The sequence below is a fragment of the Achroia grisella genome, unplaced genomic scaffold (assembly GCF_030625045.1).
Source record: "Achroia grisella isolate CSIRO2021 unplaced genomic scaffold, CSIRO_AGI_Agris_v1 utg779, whole genome shotgun sequence".
Lineage (NCBI taxonomy): Eukaryota > Metazoa > Arthropoda > Insecta > Lepidoptera > Pyralidae > Achroia > Achroia grisella.
In genome coordinates, this window is record NW_026713019.1 from 2,673,104 (window position 1) to 2,697,819 (window position 24,716).

The 24,716-nt window shown below is 34.4% G+C and overlaps 1 protein-coding gene across 3 annotated transcripts in view; it reads left to right on the forward strand.

Moving 5' to 3' along the window:
* The window catches only part of LOC131850730 (ecdysone receptor), a 262,866-nt gene that overhangs the window by 201,818 nt on the left and 36,332 nt on the right, over positions 1 to 24,716 (forward strand). Inside the window, exon 1 of one of the 3 annotated variants that reach the window (XM_059201072.1) lies at positions 23,175 to 23,880. The exons of the other annotated variants lie outside the window; for them this stretch is intronic. Coding sequence (XP_059057055.1) covers positions 23,445 to 23,880 — 436 coding nt within the window. The 5' untranslated portion in view covers positions 23,175 to 23,444. Of the gene's footprint in view, positions 1 to 23,174; positions 23,881 to 24,716 lie in introns of those variants that run through there. 3 annotated transcript variants of the gene reach the window in all.

Sequence of the window (24,716 nt, forward strand, 5' to 3'; positions counted from 1 at the left end):
GATTCGAACGCGGTTATTAATCGCCTACACTTGATTTTAACTTCCATATTAATCGCACTTCCTGTCGGCTGCCGAGTAATCTTCTGTAACTGTACTCTCATTGTTCCAGCCGCAGAATGTCTGCTTCTCTAACGTTTTGGTAATTTGAACTTTAAGCCAGAGGTGGAACATCTTCGGAATCACTAAGCATTTCATTGTTTGAATACATTCTATTTGCAAACGGTGCCGTTACACGACCAACCCTACCATTATTATCAAAAATGCACCTAATCACCCATAATTTGATCTCTGTCTTGATTGTCTATTGTGTGGTATTCCATTTTTTGTTGGACGCGAATTTCGGCAGCATTGTATCTAATACCAAATCTGCAGCCGCAGGGATAAAAAACTTCATTGGGAATTTAAATCGAATCACGTAGTTTTGATTGGTTTTTACGATAGTAGAATATTTCGCAACCATTTTTTTCGTGTTTACAATCTTTGTCATATATTATTACTATTATCTAAAACAATTTATCTTTTCCACGTCCGATCCTTTTATGGAGACGGCTGAGCTGTCAGAAGTGCCACCGGCCTGTGTCTCACTTGCTTGGCCTACTTTCATATTGTGTGATATATTGTTATTATTCAATACAATAAAAGTATACTGTTTGATGAAATTTATTGTATTAATTTTATTATTAAAATTAGAGTTGTGTTCGTGAATCTTTAAAGCAGAAGCCGCGCGTAGAAGACCATATTCTTAAATTTTAGAATAAACTTTGCCCTTTCATAATTACACATAACAAATAATTTATTGCAACGTCCCTCCTTTGATCTATGTTAACACTAGAAATGTGTTTTGCATGAAAATAACATCATAAAAGAATTATATTATTACAAAATATGTAATGAGGACAAAATATTGTGCAGTGTAACGTAGAATCGAGCTATTTTATCAGATGCTCGCAGTTTACCCGAGATAGCGTAACTGTAAGTAGACCAAGGGCAGTAGATTCTGATTAGCAAGGTTGTAGATATGATTCTATTCGTTTGCTGTAGTAGTGATATGTTGCGTTTATCTACCAAGTTCATACAGATTTACTTGTATTGAATGGCGCCCTTGAACTCTTTGAAAAATTTTTATATATAATTTAATAACAAACAAGACGTTAGCCCATCTGGTGGTAAGTGATAAGCATTACATCGTGGTAATGATACATTAACAGCATCATGGACATCTCGTGATCGTATGACGATCGTGGTAAGACTCATACTGTAATTTCTCGGTCATATCTTACCCTACATCCGAAATTCATTTACAAAGCATGTTGCTTAGCACTGAAATAGGCAAGACACGGGTCACGCAGACGACTTCGCATAAAATCGCATAAAGATTGAGAATTCTACTGGAAAAGGAAAATTTACCAGGGGAGTAAAGGTATAGAATTTAAAAGATTATTTATACCTAATTCGGGTTTCTAATAGCACTATGTGATTACAAACTGAAAATTTGTGGAAGCAAAGAAAAAAAGACTTCTACTATCTCCGAGAGTCATGTCTGTGACCGTAGATGGAGTACATAACAACGTAGGGTTGATTTGAATTGATTGACTGAAAACTTAGCATACAATAGGATGAATATGATGGATGGAAGTTGTAGCTATCTCTTATATATATATGATCAAAGGTTAATACAACCTTTAAATATTTAAAATCCAATATGTTAGTCAAAAGAATAGTTCGAGTATATAATAAATATTACCATTTTAATTAAAATACGCAATTAGGTACGCCGATATACAGTGTCAAATGTTATGTGATACCTAGCAAATTAAAATGTGACATACTCACATACATATCCAAATCACGTAGAACAGGAAGGCCACCCGATAACGAATGCATCTTATTTTTCTTTTTTAGAGGTCGTTCGTTGTGATAAAAATTATTGTGACCTCGTCTGAACACGGAAGAAATAATTTCGTTATTATTTTACCAAATTACAACAATTTATCATTTTAAGCCGATGAGCGGAGCGGCGAACACATTATTTTTTGCCCGTTGAACGGTTGCTGTAAATATGCCGCCAAAAGGAGTCTCAAGGTTGACCTCATAGATAAGAAGTGATAATTTGGGACATATCTTTAAGCGTGTGTGTTCAAGGATTTTTATAAGAAATTTTTGAATACTTAAATTACACGTTATAATGCGTGTCGGCGAGTCTTTATACAAATTCATATGTTAGCGTCAGAAATAGGTGACAAAGCGGTACTCGGACCACTCTCTCGCCTATTTCTGGCACTAACCTAGTTTTGCAAGCTATGTTTCCATTTGAAGGTTGAGATATTGCAGTGAAATTATAAGGTAAAAAGAACTAAGTACTTAGAAATAATAACACATGAGGATTTGATATCCATTAAACTATTCATGTGTATAAACAACAATTTCCACTTGCCTTGAATGGGATAGTCAGCTTCTACGGCACTCAAGTTACATAATATACGTATGTTCATCGTTTCAAATTAATAAATATTCCCCTCTTATTCTTAGTTACTCCCCATTACCTATTAGATTTTATAAGAGTTAATTGGATAGGTAGTCGATAAATTAGTGTGAAGGACCGCTTATCCAGAAATAGAGCGACGGTTGGTTGTAGGTTGCTTGATAGAATAATGCGTCCTCGCCAGCCTTGTCCCCGTTACGCGGCCTAGTTTATCCCGAGCAGGATGAACCTTTTAAAGATCTAAGTCCTCTTAATGCTACTCTGCAATGGATTCACAACTGTCACAGAAACATTTCCAGCGTATAACTAGTATGATGCATTACATACTAAATCGAATAATGCATTAGTGAAAACTGCACCCAACTTGGTTACGTTTTTGAGATTAGTACGCCCGAAAGCCAGACAAACAAACAAAAATTGTAACAATCATAGTTTTGAATTATGTTATGTCAATAAAGTGCCCCCAAAAATATTTTTTCTCGTGTATCTTTCAAGTACCAACAAAGATCAGTTACATTTTCATTATTTACACCTTTAAGGGTATTATCAGAATTTACCTAACTATACACTGATCACCTAAGGCTATGTATAAAGTAGACCTTAAATTAGGTCTATTTAATTACTTTCTAATTAAATCCTTTATAGAATTTACAGGGCTGCGAGGTAACCAGCCCGGCAGAAAAATCTAATGGCATTGAGACGTTTTCAATTATACACATAATAATATGTAATCAATATTAAATGTTGAATAAATATATGCATATAGTTTATATATATTAATATTTAATGAAGAACACAAACATAATACGTATTCCATTCGCGAAACTCGATTATTAAAAAAAAAGCCATCTAGGATAACTGACATTAAAGTATGATTTTAGATAGACCTTTAATTAATAAATTTAATAAAATTTAATACACGCTTCTTATCACATGATAACATAGGATAGTGCACATAACCTCAATTCATCACTAGAACTGGTCATTGTGTAATACTCTGACACAGAATGTCTCGGGCGCAACAGAATGACGTGGTGCATGCGGGCCGGGTCAAGGTTGGTCTGGCTGGCTCTGCTAGCGCTAAGTTCAATATCTGCTCCAATTGCGAGGTCTACTGTAACAATGACGTCACAATCAGAATCCACCACATATATTGCTGCATAATAAGAACCATTCTCAACTTTATTATCCATTAGTTAAGGTGTATTATTCTGTGAGTTCATATCCTGATGATCAGGGTATGAATGGATGTAGACTCTTCAAAAGCATTATGGGATTCTTCTTATAAAACAAACATGCAATAAGCCTTCATTTTTTTATGTCTATGAAATATTTGTCAGTTCTATTAGTTGCACTCTATAATATTACAGTCACGTTTATGAATCAATGTAAATACACCTTGTAAATTTATGATTCTCTAGTTGGTCTTACTACATATGAATTTGAAAATTTAGTAAAAAAATCACGAAAACAGCAGTAATAGAGCAGTAGTATCTAAAGAATAAAATTTTACCACAAGAAGAAGTTTTAAATCAATAAAGAGCTTATGTAACATCAGGATTATTTAGTGGCACACTTAATTCTCATACAAATTATGATACATGTACATCTACTCTATGTCCGGGATTACATTACATTCAGAAACACATTTATTTAAATACTTATGATTGAATTAACTACATTATTATACCAAGAATAATGTAAGTTTCGTATCTAACAGTTCATTTGTTTAACCTTCACTTAAAGATAAATGGCAACTGCGTAATAAAATTTCTATTACATACTATGTTATGAGCTACCAATATTAGTTGTTAGTGCACAAATGACAAAACAGAAGTATAATATCCAATCTTATGATCTTACATTGTATAATATCCAAGCTTAAACAGAAATGTTCAATTAACTAGTAACCTACTTCGTTGAATTTTAAATATTCAATATTAAATATTTCTTTTAGTTATTTAAAAATAAAAAAATAACACCATTTAATAACAACTCAATATTAAAAAAACGTTAAAGTAATAATCAATTAAACTTTTCAATATTATTAGTTGTTAAAATGTAAATATACCAAAAATCCACAAAGAACACCATTATAGAAAAAAATATACCTGTAACAAGTTAAAACAAATATTCCGAAGGCTGACTTCAATTATTACCAAAATCATGTTTTCCTTTGCCCACGTAATTACCTATTTAAATACAAACTTACGAGTATAATCATTACCTTAAAGACTGCAGCAAGACTGGACAACATAAAACACAACTTGAAGTACCTTTGTACTCATATTCTGAGATGGTTCTGTCCAGTGGCTGGTTAGATTAAAATACAATGGAATGTAACTACTAGGTTAGTTATGTTACGTAAGTGGTCTCACCTCGCAGCAAACACTTGGTTATCGGATTTTCAAGGCCACAATGTCCAGGACAGGAGTCGTTAATGACTCGTGCATGAGACGATGACGCCACGGCTAGATTACACCGTGTTATACGCATTCCATAGATAAAAATGTATATGGTAATACTGAAATTGAGAGCTAAGTTTCAATGCTTATATATATTTTAAAAGAAGTTACAGTCTAGCCCAGAGGTTTCAGTCATGGGAAATTTGATTATTAATTAACCCTTTAGCTCTGGACCATTTAAATGCAATACTGGATTCTGGTACCCAATTTAACGGAAGATGCAGTCTTAAATAATTTATGAATAGCGTTAATAAATTATTTAAGAATTAAAAAAAATATTTTAATACAAGAACATTCTATTATATTTTTTTTTATTTTAACACAATATTACTTAAACACATGGCCAAGTTACAGAAATAGAGTTTGAATTCCTAGGTATTCCTACAGAAACAGATTTAGCTGAAAGAAGTCATACAAAGTTGCAGAATTTTCTAGAAATAGTTACAGGAGTATATTGGTAATTTCAATCAATATGATCTATAAATATATTTCTTGATTATAATAATACAATATTAGTACCTAATAGAAAATACAATATCACATTTAACGATGTAGATAATATATATGAAAACAAGTACAATATTTGACGAAAAAAGGAAAATAAAGGTGCGCTTGAAGAGTATTACAATATTAAACATCCAATCAATGAAGTTTTCTACATGATTTTGTCACTTTTTGAAGCATCGGTAATGTACTTTTTTATATCATTAATAATGCTTTACAACACCAATTAACTTTTGTTTCTTCTCTGCATTTCTCAAAAATATTACTATATTATCAAAGATATGATGATATCTTTGATATTGTAATAACCTCCCAAATAAAACGAATGTTTGAGCTGTGATTGTGTCGAGCAAAAAATATAGATTATTGATTGTATGAATGCAAAAATAACCATCGACAACATTGGGTTGGGCGTAATTTATTATGTTTATGTTTTATTCCTTTCCGCCCACGTTCCGCTACATAATAGCTATACATCAGTGCATACGTACCATTATGCTTAAAGTCATAATAGATATGTAAAAACGAGACTTTAATGACACTTTTTGCTTTACCACCGTGTTCGTTATGTGCTCCGATAACAGAACAGGACATAATTTATAGTTGTATATTTTCTTTGTGAGTGAACTGTCCACTATACAGTGATATTTTTGTTATTGCTCGTTTATTTCATATCATAAAACAAAGTATTCTAGAAGGATATATCCTTCTTTCTCCTCGTAATACAAACTATTTGCACGTCAAATTTCATTAATATCTATTCAGCCGTTTAGTAAAAGGTAACAAAGAAGTAGACATTTTTGCAATTATAAATACTTAGTATTTGTGTTTGACAATGAATGTAATCTTCCAATATTATTATTTGATTAAAGATAAAAAATATAGGTTAATCCAAGCGAAGTACGGCCTTGAATGCTTAATTTCAGCTATGTAGAATAATTTAGCACCTAACCTAGTTTTTGCTAACCCAAAGCAAATTTTTCACTAGAAAAGGTCGCCTATTTTATATTTTTTAATCCTGTATGTAGTATGATATTTGATTATTTCGTGGTAATTGTTGATTTTAGGTATAAATTACATAGCAATTGTATAAAAGAAAGTCATAAGGATGCCTACATACCCTTATCACCAATTACTTATTCAGCTCTCAACTCAACTTCTTCTTTGCAAATGTTTGAACCTTCCATTCGAATTCTTCGAAATTAGTAAAATAAGGAGGTTATTTGCTGTATTTTATTTACTCTATATTTCAATAAAAATGTTTATATGACCTCTTTTCGCAATGCACTTTTTGCATAACACAACATACCTACTAGTTTTTTATTCATTCCTCTACACAATAAAGAGTACCTTTATTCTTCTACAGCATGGGGTCCACCGTCGAATATATGCGCTTTCCAATCCGTTTCCTCGCTGTTTATGACCTGTCGATAACAAAGAGAAAAGTTATTATTGTTATTAAATAGTAAATAAAGCCACTGTATATACATCATTTAAATATGTTACCTACTGTTGAATTCCATACATGAGTATAGCATCAACAAGCAGTAAACTGGATGATTTATATACTCGGAAAGTCGGAACCACAGTAAATCTTGGTTTATGATTGCACCATTGGATAGAGTTATGCACAAATAAATGTCAGAGCTTTACAAATGCCAAGCTGAAGCTAGTTTATCAGCCGCCCTTCCATAAAATTGAATAACTTTTTCCACTTTGGACTTGAAAACTAACATAGTCCATTGTCATTTTTAACCGAGTTAAGATGCCAGATTCAGACGTGACCATGCCAGAATAAGTTAATTTTAAAGACATACTTACCGTGTATGCCAACAAATAAATTATTGGTATACTTATTCTTCAATTAACTGTCATTTGTGCATATATTACGCAATATCGAAGTTTCAGAATTTATTGAAGTTCTTAATAGAGGAAACCTCTGAACAAAGCACATGAATTATACTATTATATTACGATAGAATTAGATTTTATTTGGAAAAAAATTGTTTATATAATTACCAGTAAACACAAGTATTATTTTACAAAATTATGATGCTTACATAAAAACAACGTAATTTTATACTTAGTTTTAAAGAAGTCATAAAACATGACGTAACGACTATTAGATTAACATCTATGGATATGAATATGAGCAATAAAAGTAAAGCAAACAGGAAAAAACTAGAATACTTTGATCTCGTAATAAATCGTTGAAACGCGTCTCGTAGTATTATAGCCTTTGCTCCTTATGGCAGTGCTAATGTTTCGACATTATCAATGACATAATGAGCAAATACTACACTCTACATAAAAAAACCCCTAAAAATTATAATTTATAAAGGAGAAAACTAATACGCCTGAACCCCGACAGAAGCCTGACAGTATAAATGCGAAAGTTGATGAGTATTTATGGATTTTGTCCATGTACAACGCAAATACTATTGCAAGGGTTGGAATACTATTGGAACTAAACTAAATTATTGGAATTTAACAATCAAACTCGCACAGCTCAAATACAAGCAAAGACACTGATAAACTTATTTTACATCATGTATTAATAAAATCAGGAACCAAGACAAATAATATTTAATTAGTTATAACTATCACACATAATAATAATTGTTGATAATTTAACACGATACTGAACTAGCGACAGTTGAATGTGTGAACACCATTAGAATTTATAACTAACCTGTAGCTGTGGCTGTTAAAACAAGAAACAACCTAAGTGATTATGAATGTATTCGTTTGGCTAAAGAGAGACGGTACATCGTTACAGAAGGATATGAAAAAAAGAGAAAGCTGTTAAAGGCGATACTGACCGTTGAAATGTCAAGCTTAGTGCAGTATACAGCCTTCGGTAAAAAATGGACATGCAAGACGCGTTATTTAGCTTTATGTTGTGCAACGTAACAAAAACAATGTTACATATGCCAGCCAACGTGTTTGTACATGAGAACTTCTCTAGAATATACTAGCAATAGTTAATCCCCAAGACTGAGTCAGCTAATTTAGTCATTATAGGTTAAGTATGTTAAGATATAGCTTAGAACCTATTAGCCAGTAAAAATAATCACATTATGTGAAGTAAAAAAGAGAAAAATAAAGGTAAAGTGTTTACTGGATTGGCTTCTATTCCATAAATAACATTCACAAATGGTTAATGCAGACTATTAAATGTCTTACTCAACTTAAAGATGCACTGGCAGTATATAACTGTGTATTTGTAACATTAAGTATAACATTATTCAAACTTTATTCTCCGACGCTTCCCATTTAAAATCAAACTCATTTAGATGAAGGACTTTTTAAATCAATCCTAAATTTTTTTAACTTATTCAAACCAAAAATGAAATATTCCTCTTTATATTACTTCAGACGTTATTGAACACCGCAAAACAATTTCTCTTTGAGAAAACAGTACCTAAGTTATAAAAGTAACAATCATTTCCATCTGGATTGTACATTGAATTGAACGCCTCGCAAATGATTTACAAGACATGATTAAAGGGCACCTCAGAGCAGGCAGCAGGCGAACTGAGCTATTGTGGTTGAGCGCAATAATTAAAAGTCAAAAGGTTTCGCCATCGAACCTTGTTTATGTGCCGGCGTAATTACAAGTCTCTCATTGGTTCACATCACCGATAAATTACATTTCGAAGACATTTCGCAATATCCGTACCAAAATTTCGACCCTCGAGAGATCCGCTCTCGATCCAATAACTAAGGGGGATGTTAGCTACACTATGCAATATATTTAAGCTAAATCAATTTGTTTATATGTAATGTTATACATAGTTTCTTTATTGAAATATTCTAATGACAAAAATGGAAGGACTCATGGAGCCTGAGGGATTCTTAAATTAAATTGTATAATAGTATTGCTTAATTCTCTTTTTAGTAAGACGGTCAAACGTATAGTAAACTTATTTTAACTACTGAACTGACAAGGTTGTAAGAAAGAGACAAACCATCCTAATAATTAAAGTAGATAATTAGGAGGTTTTAATTTTAATATATACTCGTTTCTCAAATTTTCACTATGGTATATATATTAAATTTTCATTAACATTCTGTTCTGTATTTATGATTAAAAAACAGATATGATATTTGATAAAGTAATTCCCCTCGAAGTGACGCATATTGAACTATTGTAGATGCATAGTGTATGTAGGAAATGTAACGATAAATCAAAGCTATGCGGCAGTAACTCTCAAGTTCTATAGTATAAGAATGAGTTCAAACAATTGCGCTTATTGGCGCGACTGGTGAGCGACCATTTTGCTTTTATACCTAGCTGGAACAATAGTGTCGGTGGTAATATAGCCGGTTTTGTGGCGGCCGCCGATCGTTGCTACAAGTTACGATCCTATAAATACAGCATAGGACGTGCCCGTGACCCGAACGACTATGGCGACGTATGCTTTGTACCAAACCAGCTTTAGCAATACAACTCTCATATTACCACTCACTTTTTTATATTATTTATAGCTCACCAGTTAAACTGAATCATGATGATGATTTCAACTTTATAAAGTAACTTGGTGCTTCGTCTATCTTTTTGAGATAAAAGATAACCTATGTTTGTGCTTTTAACACAATCTATTGCATAGTAAATTTTATTAAGATCCGTTCAGTCAGTTATTCATGTAAAGATAACAAACAGACATACAGACTCACTTTTCCGTTTGTAATATTAGTATAAATTAGAATGATTGATATTTGTAACTCAATCACGCTTAAATGTGAATTGAATGTAAAATTGAATGTAATTTGGTACACAAATACCTATGGATGATATCCTCAATTAATATTTTTTTATTTTATTTCCACTCTTAAAATTACTTATCAGATTCTATAATTTAGAAATCTTTACACTAACAGAATTGGGTAAAAAGTATTCCATATTTTAATTTAAGATACCTGCATACCAAATTTCATTCTAATCTGTCCGTTAATTTCTTGCGTGAATGAGCAACAGACATCCATGAATCCTCTAATAATTAACCTCCTCAAACGTTGCTTTTATTATAATACAGTAGTAGGTAGATTACTTTCAGTAGTCATCGGTTTTTAAAAGGGATGCGATATAATTCCACTCATATTCACCTTTATGCAAATTGAGATGATCGTACTTAAATCAAAAACCATTGCTTAGACTTTGGCGGGTGTCCAGCATAAGTGGGGCAACGTAGGTGTCTAACGTAAACCGTTTGTTGGCAATGCCTTAATAGGTTACACTGGGATTCCTGTATAAATTCTACAAGAATATATTGAGTAGATATATCGTGTATATCTGATATAACCAATTTGCGACAATAAAACATTCATTATAAATAAAATTACAAATGTCTTTGCTTGTTATAATTTTCAATTTCTAAATAGAAAATTGTGACCCTATTGTATTTTTCTTATTCGTTACTAATAACAACTTAGGATATCAAAGGTAAACCTTCAGTCCACCTTCCCATGTTACTGCTTATTGGTGCTTATTGGCCATGACCGTGACTTGCAATTAGATATAATTACCTTCAATTTGTACTGCTTCCAATGCTATTCGCGGTAGTCCGCTTTGATATCTAACTCATACACTGCAATTATTGTGCCTTCGTAAATGTAACCTTACCTCGTTAGTGATCTTCGAAGAAACAGAATTACTAGATGGCTTAATTATTATAAAAAATAAATAATATATAACAGCTTTAAATAACCTAGGTATTAGGCCAACTCATCTATCATTCATCACATCTGGTTAAATTGGGAATCTAAATAAGAACTATGATCTCAAAGCGATATACGAAAAAAACGTTTCGTTAAGTAACCACATGTGTGGTATGGATGATAAAAAATAATTATTTTGTCTAATTGCAAAGTTGGCAAGGAAGCCAGAGACGTTTGCAACCGTCACTCTATTCCTATTATAACTTCTTAGTCTGTGCTTTTTGGCAAATTCCCTGGGCTGGAGTCAACGTATTCCGTGACAGGCGACACGGTACATGTCAAGGAAATAAATAGGCAGTTCATTTTGAAGCATCTAAAAATAATAAATGTTTCTCGACTTATTGTTTCCTACTGATCGTGAGAAATTGCTGTACACGGCTATTCCGCTGAAAACACATATTATGCGCTATTTTCTTGTTTTCTGCGTCTAGGGGAAGTTGACGGTTAAATGAGTGTTTACATTCGAGGTCTTTAACTTTACGAGGAAGAAAAAATGGCCTACATGAATAGTTTAACGTCTATTCTTTATATATGCTTCAGTATTGTTATGTTAGTTGTTAAATTCGTTGTTTATGCTTCAGTTACGGTTTTGGGGTTATGAAATTAAAAGCTATTCTTATGTTTTTAAAGGCTGTAAGAATAATAATAAGCTGAGAATTCGAGGATCAGTCCTTGCGAAATATGTTAATTTTGTCTCAGGACAAAATAAACATATTTCGCAATCTTTCGTAATGTTGATGACGTGTAAAGGCTACTCATACTTTACACTTGCGAGCTCGGTACTATTTGTATTTCCGTTTCCTTACTTATTTTGAAAAAAATATTTATTTAGTACTTTAACGCCTATTAACATCTATAAATCCTCCGTTTTCAAGTCACCACAATTAACTATTGTGATTATAGACTAAAACGTTGTGTGGTCTTATAATGGTCCAAAGAATCGTGCAAAATACCCATACCGGTAGTACATGTAACCCAATTGCATTCATTATTATGTCATCGCACCTAATACTGCGCTAGGACAATGCATTACGCAACTATGCATCGGTAGCCAATGCACGCACGCTGAACAACGGTCGCCGGCGCGCCATCTTGTTGCTATGACCCAATTGCTATTTGAGTCTAGCAAATAGTTTATTTCTATTTATATTCTATTATTAAAAAGCCATTACTTTAATGCTGGAATTTTAATGTGAAACATTTGTATCCCAAATCAAAACATTGTTATTAATGCAGATCTATTACAAACGCGAATGTTAAGTAAAATCTACCGGCAATTTCGAATATAATTTGACCAGAGAAGAACTGACAAGAAACTCTGCTTTATTTTCAAAGACTAACTCATCTTCACCAAAATGTCTGTCTATGTAAATATGAGAAAAATAATTATTCCCATGTTTTAATGGTTATTCTGGTAGACTGACCGCAATTATTTCCAATTTAATCGACAAATCTGTTAATTTATTCTTGAGATATAAATAGTATAATTTAATCGATATATAGATACATTATACTCATCATCATCATCATCATCGCAGCCCGGAAGACGTCCACTGCTGGACATAGGCCTCCCCCAAAGATCTCCACGACGATCGGTCCTGCGCTGCTCGCATCCAATGCCTTCCCGCGATCTTGACCAGATCGTCGGTCCACCTTGCTGGAGGCCTTCCCACGCTGCGTCTTCCGGTCCGTGGTCGCCACTCGAGGACTTTACTGCCCCAACGGCCATCTGTCCTACGAGCTATGTGCCCTGCCCATTGCCACTTCAAAGTCGCAATTCTTCGGGCTATGTCGGTCACTTTGGTTCTTCTGCGGATCTCCTCATTTCTGATTCGATCACGCAGAGAAACTCCGAGCATAGCCCTCTCCATTGCCCTCTGAGTGACTCTGAGCTTGTTGATGGGGCCCATAGTTAGCGACCACGTCTCTGTTCCGTAAGTCATCACTGGCAACACACATTGGTCGTAAACCTTCATCTTGAGACACTGCGGAAATTTGGACGAAAAGATATATCGGAGCTTCCCGAACGCTGCCCATCCGAGTTGGATTCGACGATTGACCTCTTTCTCGAAATTGAATAGCTGGATATAAGTATACGTAGTGATCGACAAATAAAAAACGGGAGCAGGTACGACATGGACGTTTGACATAATTTTCGTCTTGTCCATATACTCCTTGTGAGACTTAAGGTCTTCGAGCATTTTGCTAAGGTCTTCCATCTAGCCATGACCACGATATCGTCGGCAAATCGAAGGTGATTGAACTCGCCGTTAATGTTAAGCCCGCTCCAGTAAGCTTGAAGATATAGCGGTAAAATTATACATCGCCTTGTCTGACACCTCGCTGCAGTTGGATAGGCTTCGAATTCTGGTCGTGGAGGCGAACTGACATAGTGGCGTTTTCATACAAACATTTCAACGCTTCGATATATCGATAGTCAATTTGTCACCGCTGGAGAGACTGTAGCACAGCCCACGTCTCGATCGAATCAAAGGCTTTTTCATAGTCCACAAACGCCAAGCAAAGTGGCAGGTTGTATTCTTCGGTCTTCTGAATTACCTGCCGCAGCGTATGAATGTGGTTGGTACTGAATTCGGGAGGCTGGAAGTCGTCAAACCTGCGCGCGAGACGATTTGTGATGACTCTAGAAAACAACTTATAAACATGTCTCAGCAGTGTCACGGGTCTGAAATTCTTCAGAAGCGATTTGTCTCCCTTCTTGAAGAACAGAACCACCACACCCTTTGCCATGCTTGAGGCGTTTTGCCCTCGAGGATGACGGAGTTGAACAGCCTCTGGAGGATCGTAGAACAGGTCTACCTCCAGCCCTCAGAAGCTCAACAGTAACTCCATCATCGCCCGGCGCCTTGTTGTTTTTAAGTTGTTTAAGAGCCATACCAATCTCGTACAGGCTGACGTCCGGGATATCTTCGGTATAGTGTCGGGTTAATTTGGCTCTAGGGTCTTTCGCCGTGTTGTTAACAGGTGCCCGTGTTGTCGTGTATAACTGTCCATAGAACTTCTCAATTTCCCTCAAAATAGACGAAACGATCCTGCCGTCATCCGTCTTAAGTCGCGTCAGCTGGCTCTGTCCGGCAGCCAGATCCCTGTTAAAGATTTTTGAGCCCTTGTTTCTCTCAATAGCCTCCTTTACACAATTTGTGTTAAAGTGGCGTAAGTCACGAGTCAAGGACTTAGAGATCTGCCTGCTAAGTTGCCGATACTGAGAATTAACTTCGCCTTTCATCCATCAATTTGAGGGTAGAGATAGATATTTTTCCGGTTCTTTCTGCGCGGCGGGTTTTGAAGTGCATAGACCCAGCCGCACGGACAGTTTACCTGTTGTTGTAATCGTCCACGTCAACGAGGCTTTCGAAACGGTTTTGCAATTGTTGAAAGCTTTCGGGGTTTTGGATCTGTATAGGTATAGGGCGGAGCGTAGATTCCATCAGTCGGGATCGTTCGAGTTTCAGATTCAGATTCAATGTGCCTCTTATCATCCGGTGATCACTTCCAATATTGACGGCATTGATCACAGAAACATCAAAATCTATCTCGTTTATTGTGGCACCATCGGGACTAATCCATGTCCTGAGTTCATCATAAAGAGGTTCTCCTTCTACAGCATTTGACCTCGGAATCACCGATACCAAATTGCCCCACTCTCAGCTCATCACCGCTTCGTTTGCCCAATTTTGCGTTAAACTACATTATACTATGAGTAAACAATTAAATTAATGTAATGATTAATTTGACAAATTGATAACATCTCGGGAATGGATTGACTTAATGAATTAACTGATACTGATATTATGCGTAGTTCTCCGAATCAGTAAGTAATTGAAATAAAACAATATATTTAAGTCAATAAATTAGTATCCGTAATTGTTATATTAATGTACAATTATAATAGAAAGGCTATATTAAAAGGTCGCCCATGCGCACGTATAACACTGGAGTTTCAGGCGACCATAGTCTACGGTAACTGTTTACCATCAGATAAGTTGTAATTTGTAAAAATCTTAGATCCTTAATTTCCCTCATTTTCTATTGCTTACTATAAAGACACAACACGGATATTTTTACGACTATCTACATTGTGAACTTTAATTAAGTTGATATGATCTTATATTAGGTAAATTTCCTTAAATAAAGATTTATAACGTTCATTTTGCTCCTTGAAACTTCTAATATTAGCGTTAATTTCCTGACTGCTCCGCATGAGGCTGTTTACTCAGGCCTCTAATAAAAAGTCAGCATAAACAAACATCGATATTTCACATTAAGTTTGTTTTCTTGCAAAAATAACTTGTTCTCGCAGGGAACTCGTAAATAAGCTCGTAAAGCACTGCCGGTTCCAATTATTACATTTCGCTGACTTTAATCATGATTAATATTTCTTTAGACACGTTGTGATATTTACAAAGGAGACATTGTCCATACCAACGAATTCAATATTTTATAATCGCCAACACCGTTGTCTTTCAGGTGCCTACTTTATGATGTATCTATCTTATGTACGTACATTAATAATGTTTTTTTTTTAACTGATATTTCTTTTTATTATAAGTATCTTCAATTTTAGTACAGACTATATGTATATTTGTAACATGCTATATTTTACAATAAATTATTTTAGAGATTAATCAATAAAAAAAGAAATCATTTGAAATCTCAAAGACAAGATAGATTCTTATTTATTTAAATATCGGCAATAAAATGTTGTCTGAATATACACTTTTGTTCCTCCAAATTCATAGTTGCTTTTTACATATAATAAAAACGTTCTTACATAAGTTTTTCGTCATACATTATTGGCCACTGCATTTAAGTTTACCACACAACGACTGCGCTTTCCGACTCTATGCCATTACATATCGTTGAAAAATATCCAGACGAAAGTAAATCTAAAGCTTTCAGCTCAGAGCTCAATTTAATTTATCTCCAAGATACACTGTCTGGATTGCATTAAGTAATCGTGTGATTTGAAAGAACGGTAACATGGTTCCTTAGCAGGTCATAGTAATGCGAATGACATCAGCGTCTGTCAAGTGCATGGGAGTCAATGAACAGGATTCAGCATTCTGTATGCAATAGACGCATCGTAGCCTTGACTTCCTCCAGGTACTATCGTGGCTTATAGCCAGATCCATTCACTGACCTACTATGCATCTCTGGAATTTCCCGTAGGTACCTATTAATAAATACACCACATCACTAGTCTCAATAACGTGAAAGTAATTCTTCAACTCGATATTTAAAGTGTTCATAGATTATAAGGAGTTTATTGTTACTTTTACATTACTTAAATTATAAATAGGATTAACTTAATTCTGTGCCTACTAGTGTGATATACCAGAATCAAAACGAGACTGAATTTTACTATAAGCACTTTAGAAGAAAAACGAATAAGAGTTTCAAGTTTTTTTTTTATATTTATTCATATCTTATTACTTGAAATATAATTGTTGTAAAACATTTTTCTTACATGATGAAGATATGTCACACGTCTTGCTCTTTCACGTAAAAAGCGACTTATCTAATGAAAGTAAACGAAACCAATTATTGAAGATTCTGTAAAACAATAAATGTTGTTCTCTTTTCTAAATCTTATCAAAACTAAACATTCAATAAAATAAAAATAACTTTAATTATTTATAGAAATAACTAGATTCGAAATTTTTTCATGAATTCATAATGCTTCATGCAAGATGGAAATGTGTTGTTCTGATGACTGACTCTTCTTATTGTGTCGCAGAATGAAGTTGGTACGGTCAGTTAAGGCTATGCAGCCGTCGTGTTAACGCAGCTATTATCTTTTAATACCATCGACTTCATTATTCGCTACATTTTTTTGCCAGCAGCGAGGCACGGCCGACATAGCGAGTCGCCGACATGGGTTTGATAACCCGAAGACCTTGGTCTTAATTGCGCTTACGCGGACCATTCCGCCGAGTCCACTTTTTATGCGCCTGCACATTGCTAGTAAAAACACGACAACGACGCCAACCCAGTCAGTTCTAAATGGTGCAATAACTTAAGGAAAATTCAAACCGGTTGGTCACATCTCAAAGCAGTTGGTTTATATCAAACGCGCTCTACCGAGAAAGCCACACTTCGTCATGCTGGACCATCGCAGATCTTGCTTGATAAATAAGTTTTTTCTTGCGGTCATGAAATGGCATAAGTTTCAAAGCAAATCATCCATGTGAGCTGGGGGCAATGAACTGATATTACAGTGTGCTGACGTTAATTCTACCGTAATTTAATGTCGCCAGCCGCCACAGCTGCAATCTAGAAAAAATACAATTGTCATGCATAAACTAACGTAACCATTTTGCCTTGTTTCAGGTAAGAAACTATTTACTCCTGTGAATTTTGGTGTACCGCTGTGCAAGCAGTCGCTGGCCGAGCAGGTAAATACAATTAATAATAATTACTAATTATTTCTGTTTTTTTTCCGCCAAAACCACTACAAAAGAGTGGATGGCGTCGAGCCAAGTTTTGCTTTCATTAATCATTCCTCGGTATGTAAGTATTCGCCATTTATAAGTCGGTACATATTTGACAAAGCGGTGTTGTGATAAATACAGCAAATAACTATTGTGCATCAACAAACGAGTATATAACGTTGCAAATTTATGATATTATCGGCGTTTGATATCCTTATGACTTTAAAATAAACAAATATCCACCGATCAGTACAAATTATTTATTTTATGTAACCATTTAGTTAATGTTTCACTTTTGTGAATTGGTACTATATATTACGTTCCTTTGTTGAAAAGTAAAGTAGACAAAAAGTTTTAAACAACATTTGTTTAAAGGAGCTACAGGCTACAGCTATTGCGTGGAAAAATACTATTCAGAAGTATTTATAAATTAAGTGTATTTGAATAAAGGTTATTTGTATTTCTATTTCAAAGTAGAACATTATTCAGATATCAATAAACATAAGAAAAGTATGAATAGAATTGAATAGCAATTAGACGAGCTAACCAAAGGCATTATATAAAAACAATACGTGTACTTGTGTTTTTAAATAGCCTTGAATACTATGGACGTCGATAGATCGATCAATTTCATCTTAGATTTGTATTTAATAGAAACCAAGCAAAAAGTTCTGACGCAATAAAAAACCTAGCTTATGCCCGCTAGAGACAAGGCTGTATCGAATTACCAACAGCATCTAGAATTATGATAGATATAGTACAATAAAAGAACTACAAAAGTTTTTCGATTACATATATATGTTATATTAAAGTTACTTTGACAGAAGAACCTACGTGTCATTCAACATAGAAACATTTTGATTCGAGTTTTTATCGCAGATTACCTTTACAAGACAACTTAACAATTATACTTTCTTACGAATATAATTTAGTTCATTTAAATTACGAATATGTATGTCTGTCTCTCTGCCCTTTCACGATCAAACACCTGAACAGACCTTAATGAAAGACATGAAGATAGACTGTAACACCAGAACGAGCATATACCATCTTTTATTTCAAAAATCATTTACAAGGTTAAATAGGTGATGAAAGATGGTACAGACAAAATCGCGTAACAATAATTTGTAACAAATTAAATATTCCGCCTACAATAAAAGTTTACACACTTTACACAGAAAGAGGGATAAATTCCATGCGAGGTCGGATTCAAATATACTCAGTGAAAGACACTGAAGTGTTACCAAGATTTCTATATCTATTTCTGCCGCCAAGCAGCTTCCTTATAAAACTAGCAAGCTGTTTCTAATGAGTGAGATGTGATAGTGATTAGTATATATGGTACATGGCACAATATTAGCAGGGTCATATGATATCGTGTTATCCATGGTGCTGTTCACTTATAGTGGCTCGGTTGTCACTTACCATCAGGTGGACTGTCAGCTTGTTTGCCATTCCACTGAATACAGTGTTTTCGTAAATTACCTAAGTTTTATTTATTTGTACGCTTGTCATACCACGCTCTAACGCGGTTATAGAGTAATTATTTAAAATAGTCATAAGTAGTATAACCAAATGGTTGTCAAAAAGATTGACTGGAGATGTAAACAGTCAGCAATGTAATTCGGAAAGAGGACGAGACAGGCGCTGGAGGGGCCGGTGAGGTGGTCGGGGGGAAAGAGGAACCAATCGAGCACTTTACTGCACGCACGACTGGTCAACATCACGACTATACAAATACTCCGTACAGCCAACAATGAAAATGTTTTAATAAATTAATTAATATTGCCCAACTCAATAAATTTGTTTATATTACCGTTAGTAATTTGTAATCTATACTGTTAGTATCGCTATGAGCATCAAGACGGTATGCTATATATACTATATAATAATTATTTTATGATCAATATATATGTAAATATTTTATTGTGTTACTTTATTTTTCAATAAAAGAGAATGAAATAGTAATATTTTATAACGTATTCATATATGACAAGTACTTACATATCTACAATTTGTTTTATACGTACCTATACTATTATTAGTATGACTAGATAAAAGGAATATTTTCTTATAATTTTCAAATGGTGTTAATTGATATTTTTCAATAAAATAATTTCGACGGCCATTTTTAATAACGATTATTTTGAAATTAAGAAATGAAATACGATTTAATTATTTTGAATCTACGCGTAATAAAAGTTTAATAGGGTGTCTTTTTTGGAGCAACAGAAGTGTTTAGAATTTTAATACTTTCTGTCCATAGGTACACTTGCAAACGCATCGCTATTACTGTATTTAAGTATCCACCGATGTGTTGCTAGATGTCTATAGACCATCATTTACCACAGAAATAGATCTAATTCCAATGAACAAAGTCGGGGCGTTTACTAGTTTATAAAACAAAAACACTTTTCCACTCAGCTGTTTCTTGGCGGCATCATTACGAAATGTTTTGTATCGAATGACCACTAAATGGATTGTGATTTCAAGGTACACTGGAGATCGCTTTATTTCATGCTTACGCCTTTTTCGGCGAATCACTTTTAAATTGGACACAATTTGGTATGTAGGTATCAATTCTTTAATAAAACTCCTAAATTTATAGCGCTGCATTTCTTGTAAGCAGTTGTTAGAAAACACTAAATTAATAAAAACCATACTGGTGTTGATAATTAAAGATTTGGTTTCATAATACAAAATGCGATGTGACGATAGAATGAATTAACATAGAAACGATACTAATCCTTATTAACTGCATATGGTATCATCAATATTTATTACATTTTGGGACTTAACGTATACAAACAAACAAAATATTTTAGAGATACCTATCTACTCCCTAAATCTCACAACGATTGCATTATTTAAGTAGGTACTAGTCTATAATAAAATACACAGAACTTAGCTGTTCTGTCAATCAAACTATTTTTAATATTAAAAGATTACTTAAAAATTGTTTTTGCATTGAAAGCTGCTTGCTGTAAAAGCTCAAAAAGCAGCTAGCTAGTGCACGATAAGCCGTATTGAATTAATTAGTGTCTTTGTAGATAAGTAGGTCCTCTGAAGACAATTTCGTTGTACCTAAAATACAATGTCATTGAAATATGAAGTCGTATTTTGACTGAAAAAATGTAACAACTAATTTTACATTTTTTACAGTTAAGTACTACGGTAAGACAGTCTGTACTACGTTGTACTACTGTGCCTTAAATGATTATTCTATCCAAAGCTTCTTAAAATTTAGAAGACTTATTATTTATTATGTTAGTACTTATAATAGCAAGGAAAAAATAATAAACGAACGTCGTAAAATACGACTATAATAAAAAAATACCTATCTCTTTGAATCTTGTCTATCTCCACCAGAATTCATTCTCACAGACAAGTTAATCTCTGGCTTATCTATAGGTATAACTATTTCTTTTGTGTTTTTATAGGTATGTAGTCTAATAGGTATAGATAAGTATGTAATATGTTATATGTAAGTATGATAATGTAATGTTCAGTAAAGGTAGACTATCTATAGTTTTTCTCTAAGGATAGTTCTCATTTATAAACATTATTCTTAATTCTTCTTGTTTTGCTTAATGTAATGTAACAGTAATATTACGTCTACTAAAATAAAATATGGCTACAATTCATTTTGTAAACACAATTAATTAAGTTTAAAGAATTATCATTGGAGTTTCTTTTGTAAAGATAGGTAATCTTGTTATAAAATATATCGCCTAATGATCGTAGGTAAGTATGTAACAATTTGCAATAAGAATGATGGATATTTAAAAAATTAAGAAAACACATTGCGTAGCACCGCCGGCCTGCTAAATTGACAATAAATTGAAACTGGTAACTTTGTGTGGCTTTCACATTAAGAATACATAAACAGTTATTACTCACATCTAGCCGAGATAAGATATTTATTGAATGATGGATACCAACCATATTATAACAATTGTGCAGATGGTGTAGCGATATATTTCCAAAACACAACAGGTCAATGCTCCGCGCTAACACGTGATGCGCGGTGACGCGAACTACCAGCCAGCAATCATGATCATCTCTGATGGCGGCTGTCTTCAGTCACAATTCTTGTACAGTTAATCTTATCGTTAAACAAATTACAAAAAAATACTACACTATACATTGCTGTGCGCTTTATATTGCCACAATAGGTACGTCAATTATTTACGTAGCGGAATCTGCGCAATGTAATGTAAACAGAACAACGGATCAACCAGTTGTCGCACACCTGTGATAACTGAATTGAATGTTGATAAAAGTCATCAGCGCTGGGCAACGTTCATAAATCGCTGTGGAGTCAGATAACCTGAATGCAGCAATTTAGGTCACCGTGCTATTTTAGATTTGGAGGACACCTGAAATTCATGTTATTGTGTCACTCGCGAACTACGAGACATGCACATGTTCTAGTTGTTGTGATAAAAATACTTAATCTACTCAATTAATACCTACCGAGTATACCTACTAACATTTATTACTATGGTTACAATTTATGTCATGGCTTTATATAAGAATTGATTATACAAAAACAGCGCTTACTAAAGAATACATTATTCTTGTCAGATGTTATGAATAGTATCAGCAAATTCACTTTTATACATATATTTTTTTTATTTATTATTTTTTATAAAGAGATCGCATTTTTTATAAGGATATCACGAAACGTTGTTATAACATAGCAAGTCAGTTATGGACCTATTATACTTTAGAAGTCGAATAAAACCATCACATATGTTCATTATAATAAGTACAAGAAAGTAAAAATAGGAGCCCACCTAAATATTTAGACAATTTCATTTGCTAATTTCTTTCTGGAACTAATACCGGGAAACATAAAATATTCCGAATAGATTAATTAATATTCCAGCTTGAATTAAACAAAAACCAGTCGAGTGCAACTTCGTGGCACTTCTTAGGAAGACGAATGGGGTACCACTAACTTTACTTATAAAGTATTTTTGATTTAAAAAAATATATAGTACCATAGAATATTGTTCTATATTTTATTGTAACTTTTATTAACAAAAAATATTTCTGAAAGACATTGAAAATAAAAAGGGAGGAGTATAATCTTTTTTATTATAAAATGTACCTACATTACACTTACTTAAATATTCCTCTATAACATAACCTAAGGGAGGTTATGTATAACAGCAAAAATATATACATAATATATTAAAAAAGTATATTTCTTTGAGCATATTTTAATACCAACAGTAAATGAAGGAATAGCGTTCCAAAATTAATTACAAATTACTTTTCCAAGTTCAAAACAAACGTTACGTAACAAACGAATATCGGCGAAATGTTTTGATAGAACAAGTTTAGTCTCATAACATAAATTGAAGGGTCTTTTATCAGTGGCTCGATGCGCTACATTCTGTCGCTGGTGAGTTGACTTTCTGTGCCACGGACGCGGACGGCCCACGGCTGCGCGCCACCCGTCGACGGGGGCTGGGAGGTACGCGGGGAGCTGTGACGTCACGGTCGACCGTGGCAGTGAGTAGTGAGAGCGGTCGCGTCGTTCATTCGTTCGCTCGCTCTATGTACTTCGTTGGTGACGGTCGCGCTCGCGGAGCGTTCTTATTTTTACGGCAAACGCGGTCGGTAACTTCTGTCATCACATCCATCGGAAGAACTCGTGAGACTCGCGTGCTCTTTTCACCTGTTGAGTGATTGTTACTACAAAAAGCTATTGTTACAATAGCTACTATTTTAATTTAATCGGTGTGGAATAAAGTCGAGACAGTGGATAACGAATCGGTTTGGTTTCAACGCCGCGTAGACGAATGGTGCATGTCGATAGAGTCGCGGTTAGATAGTTTAGTGCGAGGAAAAAGTGAAGTGAAAGCCTACTCCGGAGGATGTCCTTCGTCGATCGTGGATACCGGAGCGTATGACGCGCTCGCCGACATGAGACGCCGGTGGTCCAACAACGGAGGCTTCCAGACGCTGCGTATGCTAGAGGATAGCTCGTCCGAAGTGACGTCTTCTTCAGCTCTGGGTTTGCCGCCGGCTATGGTTATGTCGCCAGAGTCACTCGCCTCGCCTGAATATGGCGGGCTCGAGCTTTGGAGTTACGACGAGGGCATCACATATAACACGGCACAATCCTTGCTCGGAAATACATGCACAATGCAGCAGCAACAACAGCCTACGCAAGCGCTACCCTCGATGCCCTTACCGATGCCACCCACGACGCCCAAATCGGAAAACGAGTCAATGTCATCAGGTCAGGGTTGTTTTCATTTAATTTGTTTTTCAATTCGAATTTAGAATGCAAATAGGTATTTGTGTAATTTTTGGCGGCAATCAAATCGCTCAGCGTGAGTCGAGCGACGGCGCTGTCATCGACCTTTGGCCCGGATACCTTGACCGGGCGCTATGAGCCGATGTCTCCTTGCCCCGCTCAACATAATCACAATCGTTTTGTTTACCTACATTTACATTCGCTAAATGGAACTAAAGACTACGCTCGCATAATATTACAATCTGTCGGCGTGTAACTGCTGTGATAACAAATAAAGACACATTGAGGTCAATGGACATGTTCAATTATTTAACAATATATTTAGATGCAATTTAACTTTAGTTTGAGTAGTTTATTTGATACATACAATTATTAAGCAACCAGCTAGTCTACTAGACCTTACTTACTTACTTGATGACCTGTCCCTCTGTAAATTTTTATGACATTTTTATTTACACGGCTATTGAGAGTAATATATATCATGAATGAATACGTTAGGTACAATAGCAACGAACGCGGTACTCCGCATCTATATTACCTATATATAATAAACAAATCAGACACTATCACCTAGCTGAAGTACCAGCAATGCTAACCATAAGAAAATTCTCTTATACCTACCTACGAGGTGTTCGTTTTTCGGTATGAGGTAAAATGACGTCATCATCCTCGTATAATGTAGTACGAGATTTTAATCTATCTATTATGTATATTATTATTTTTCGATTTTTGTACATATGATTTTCATTGTTGTAACAAAGAATGAGATATGTGTACGGTGCTAAAATTGAGCCAATATACTAGATTTGTGACCTATC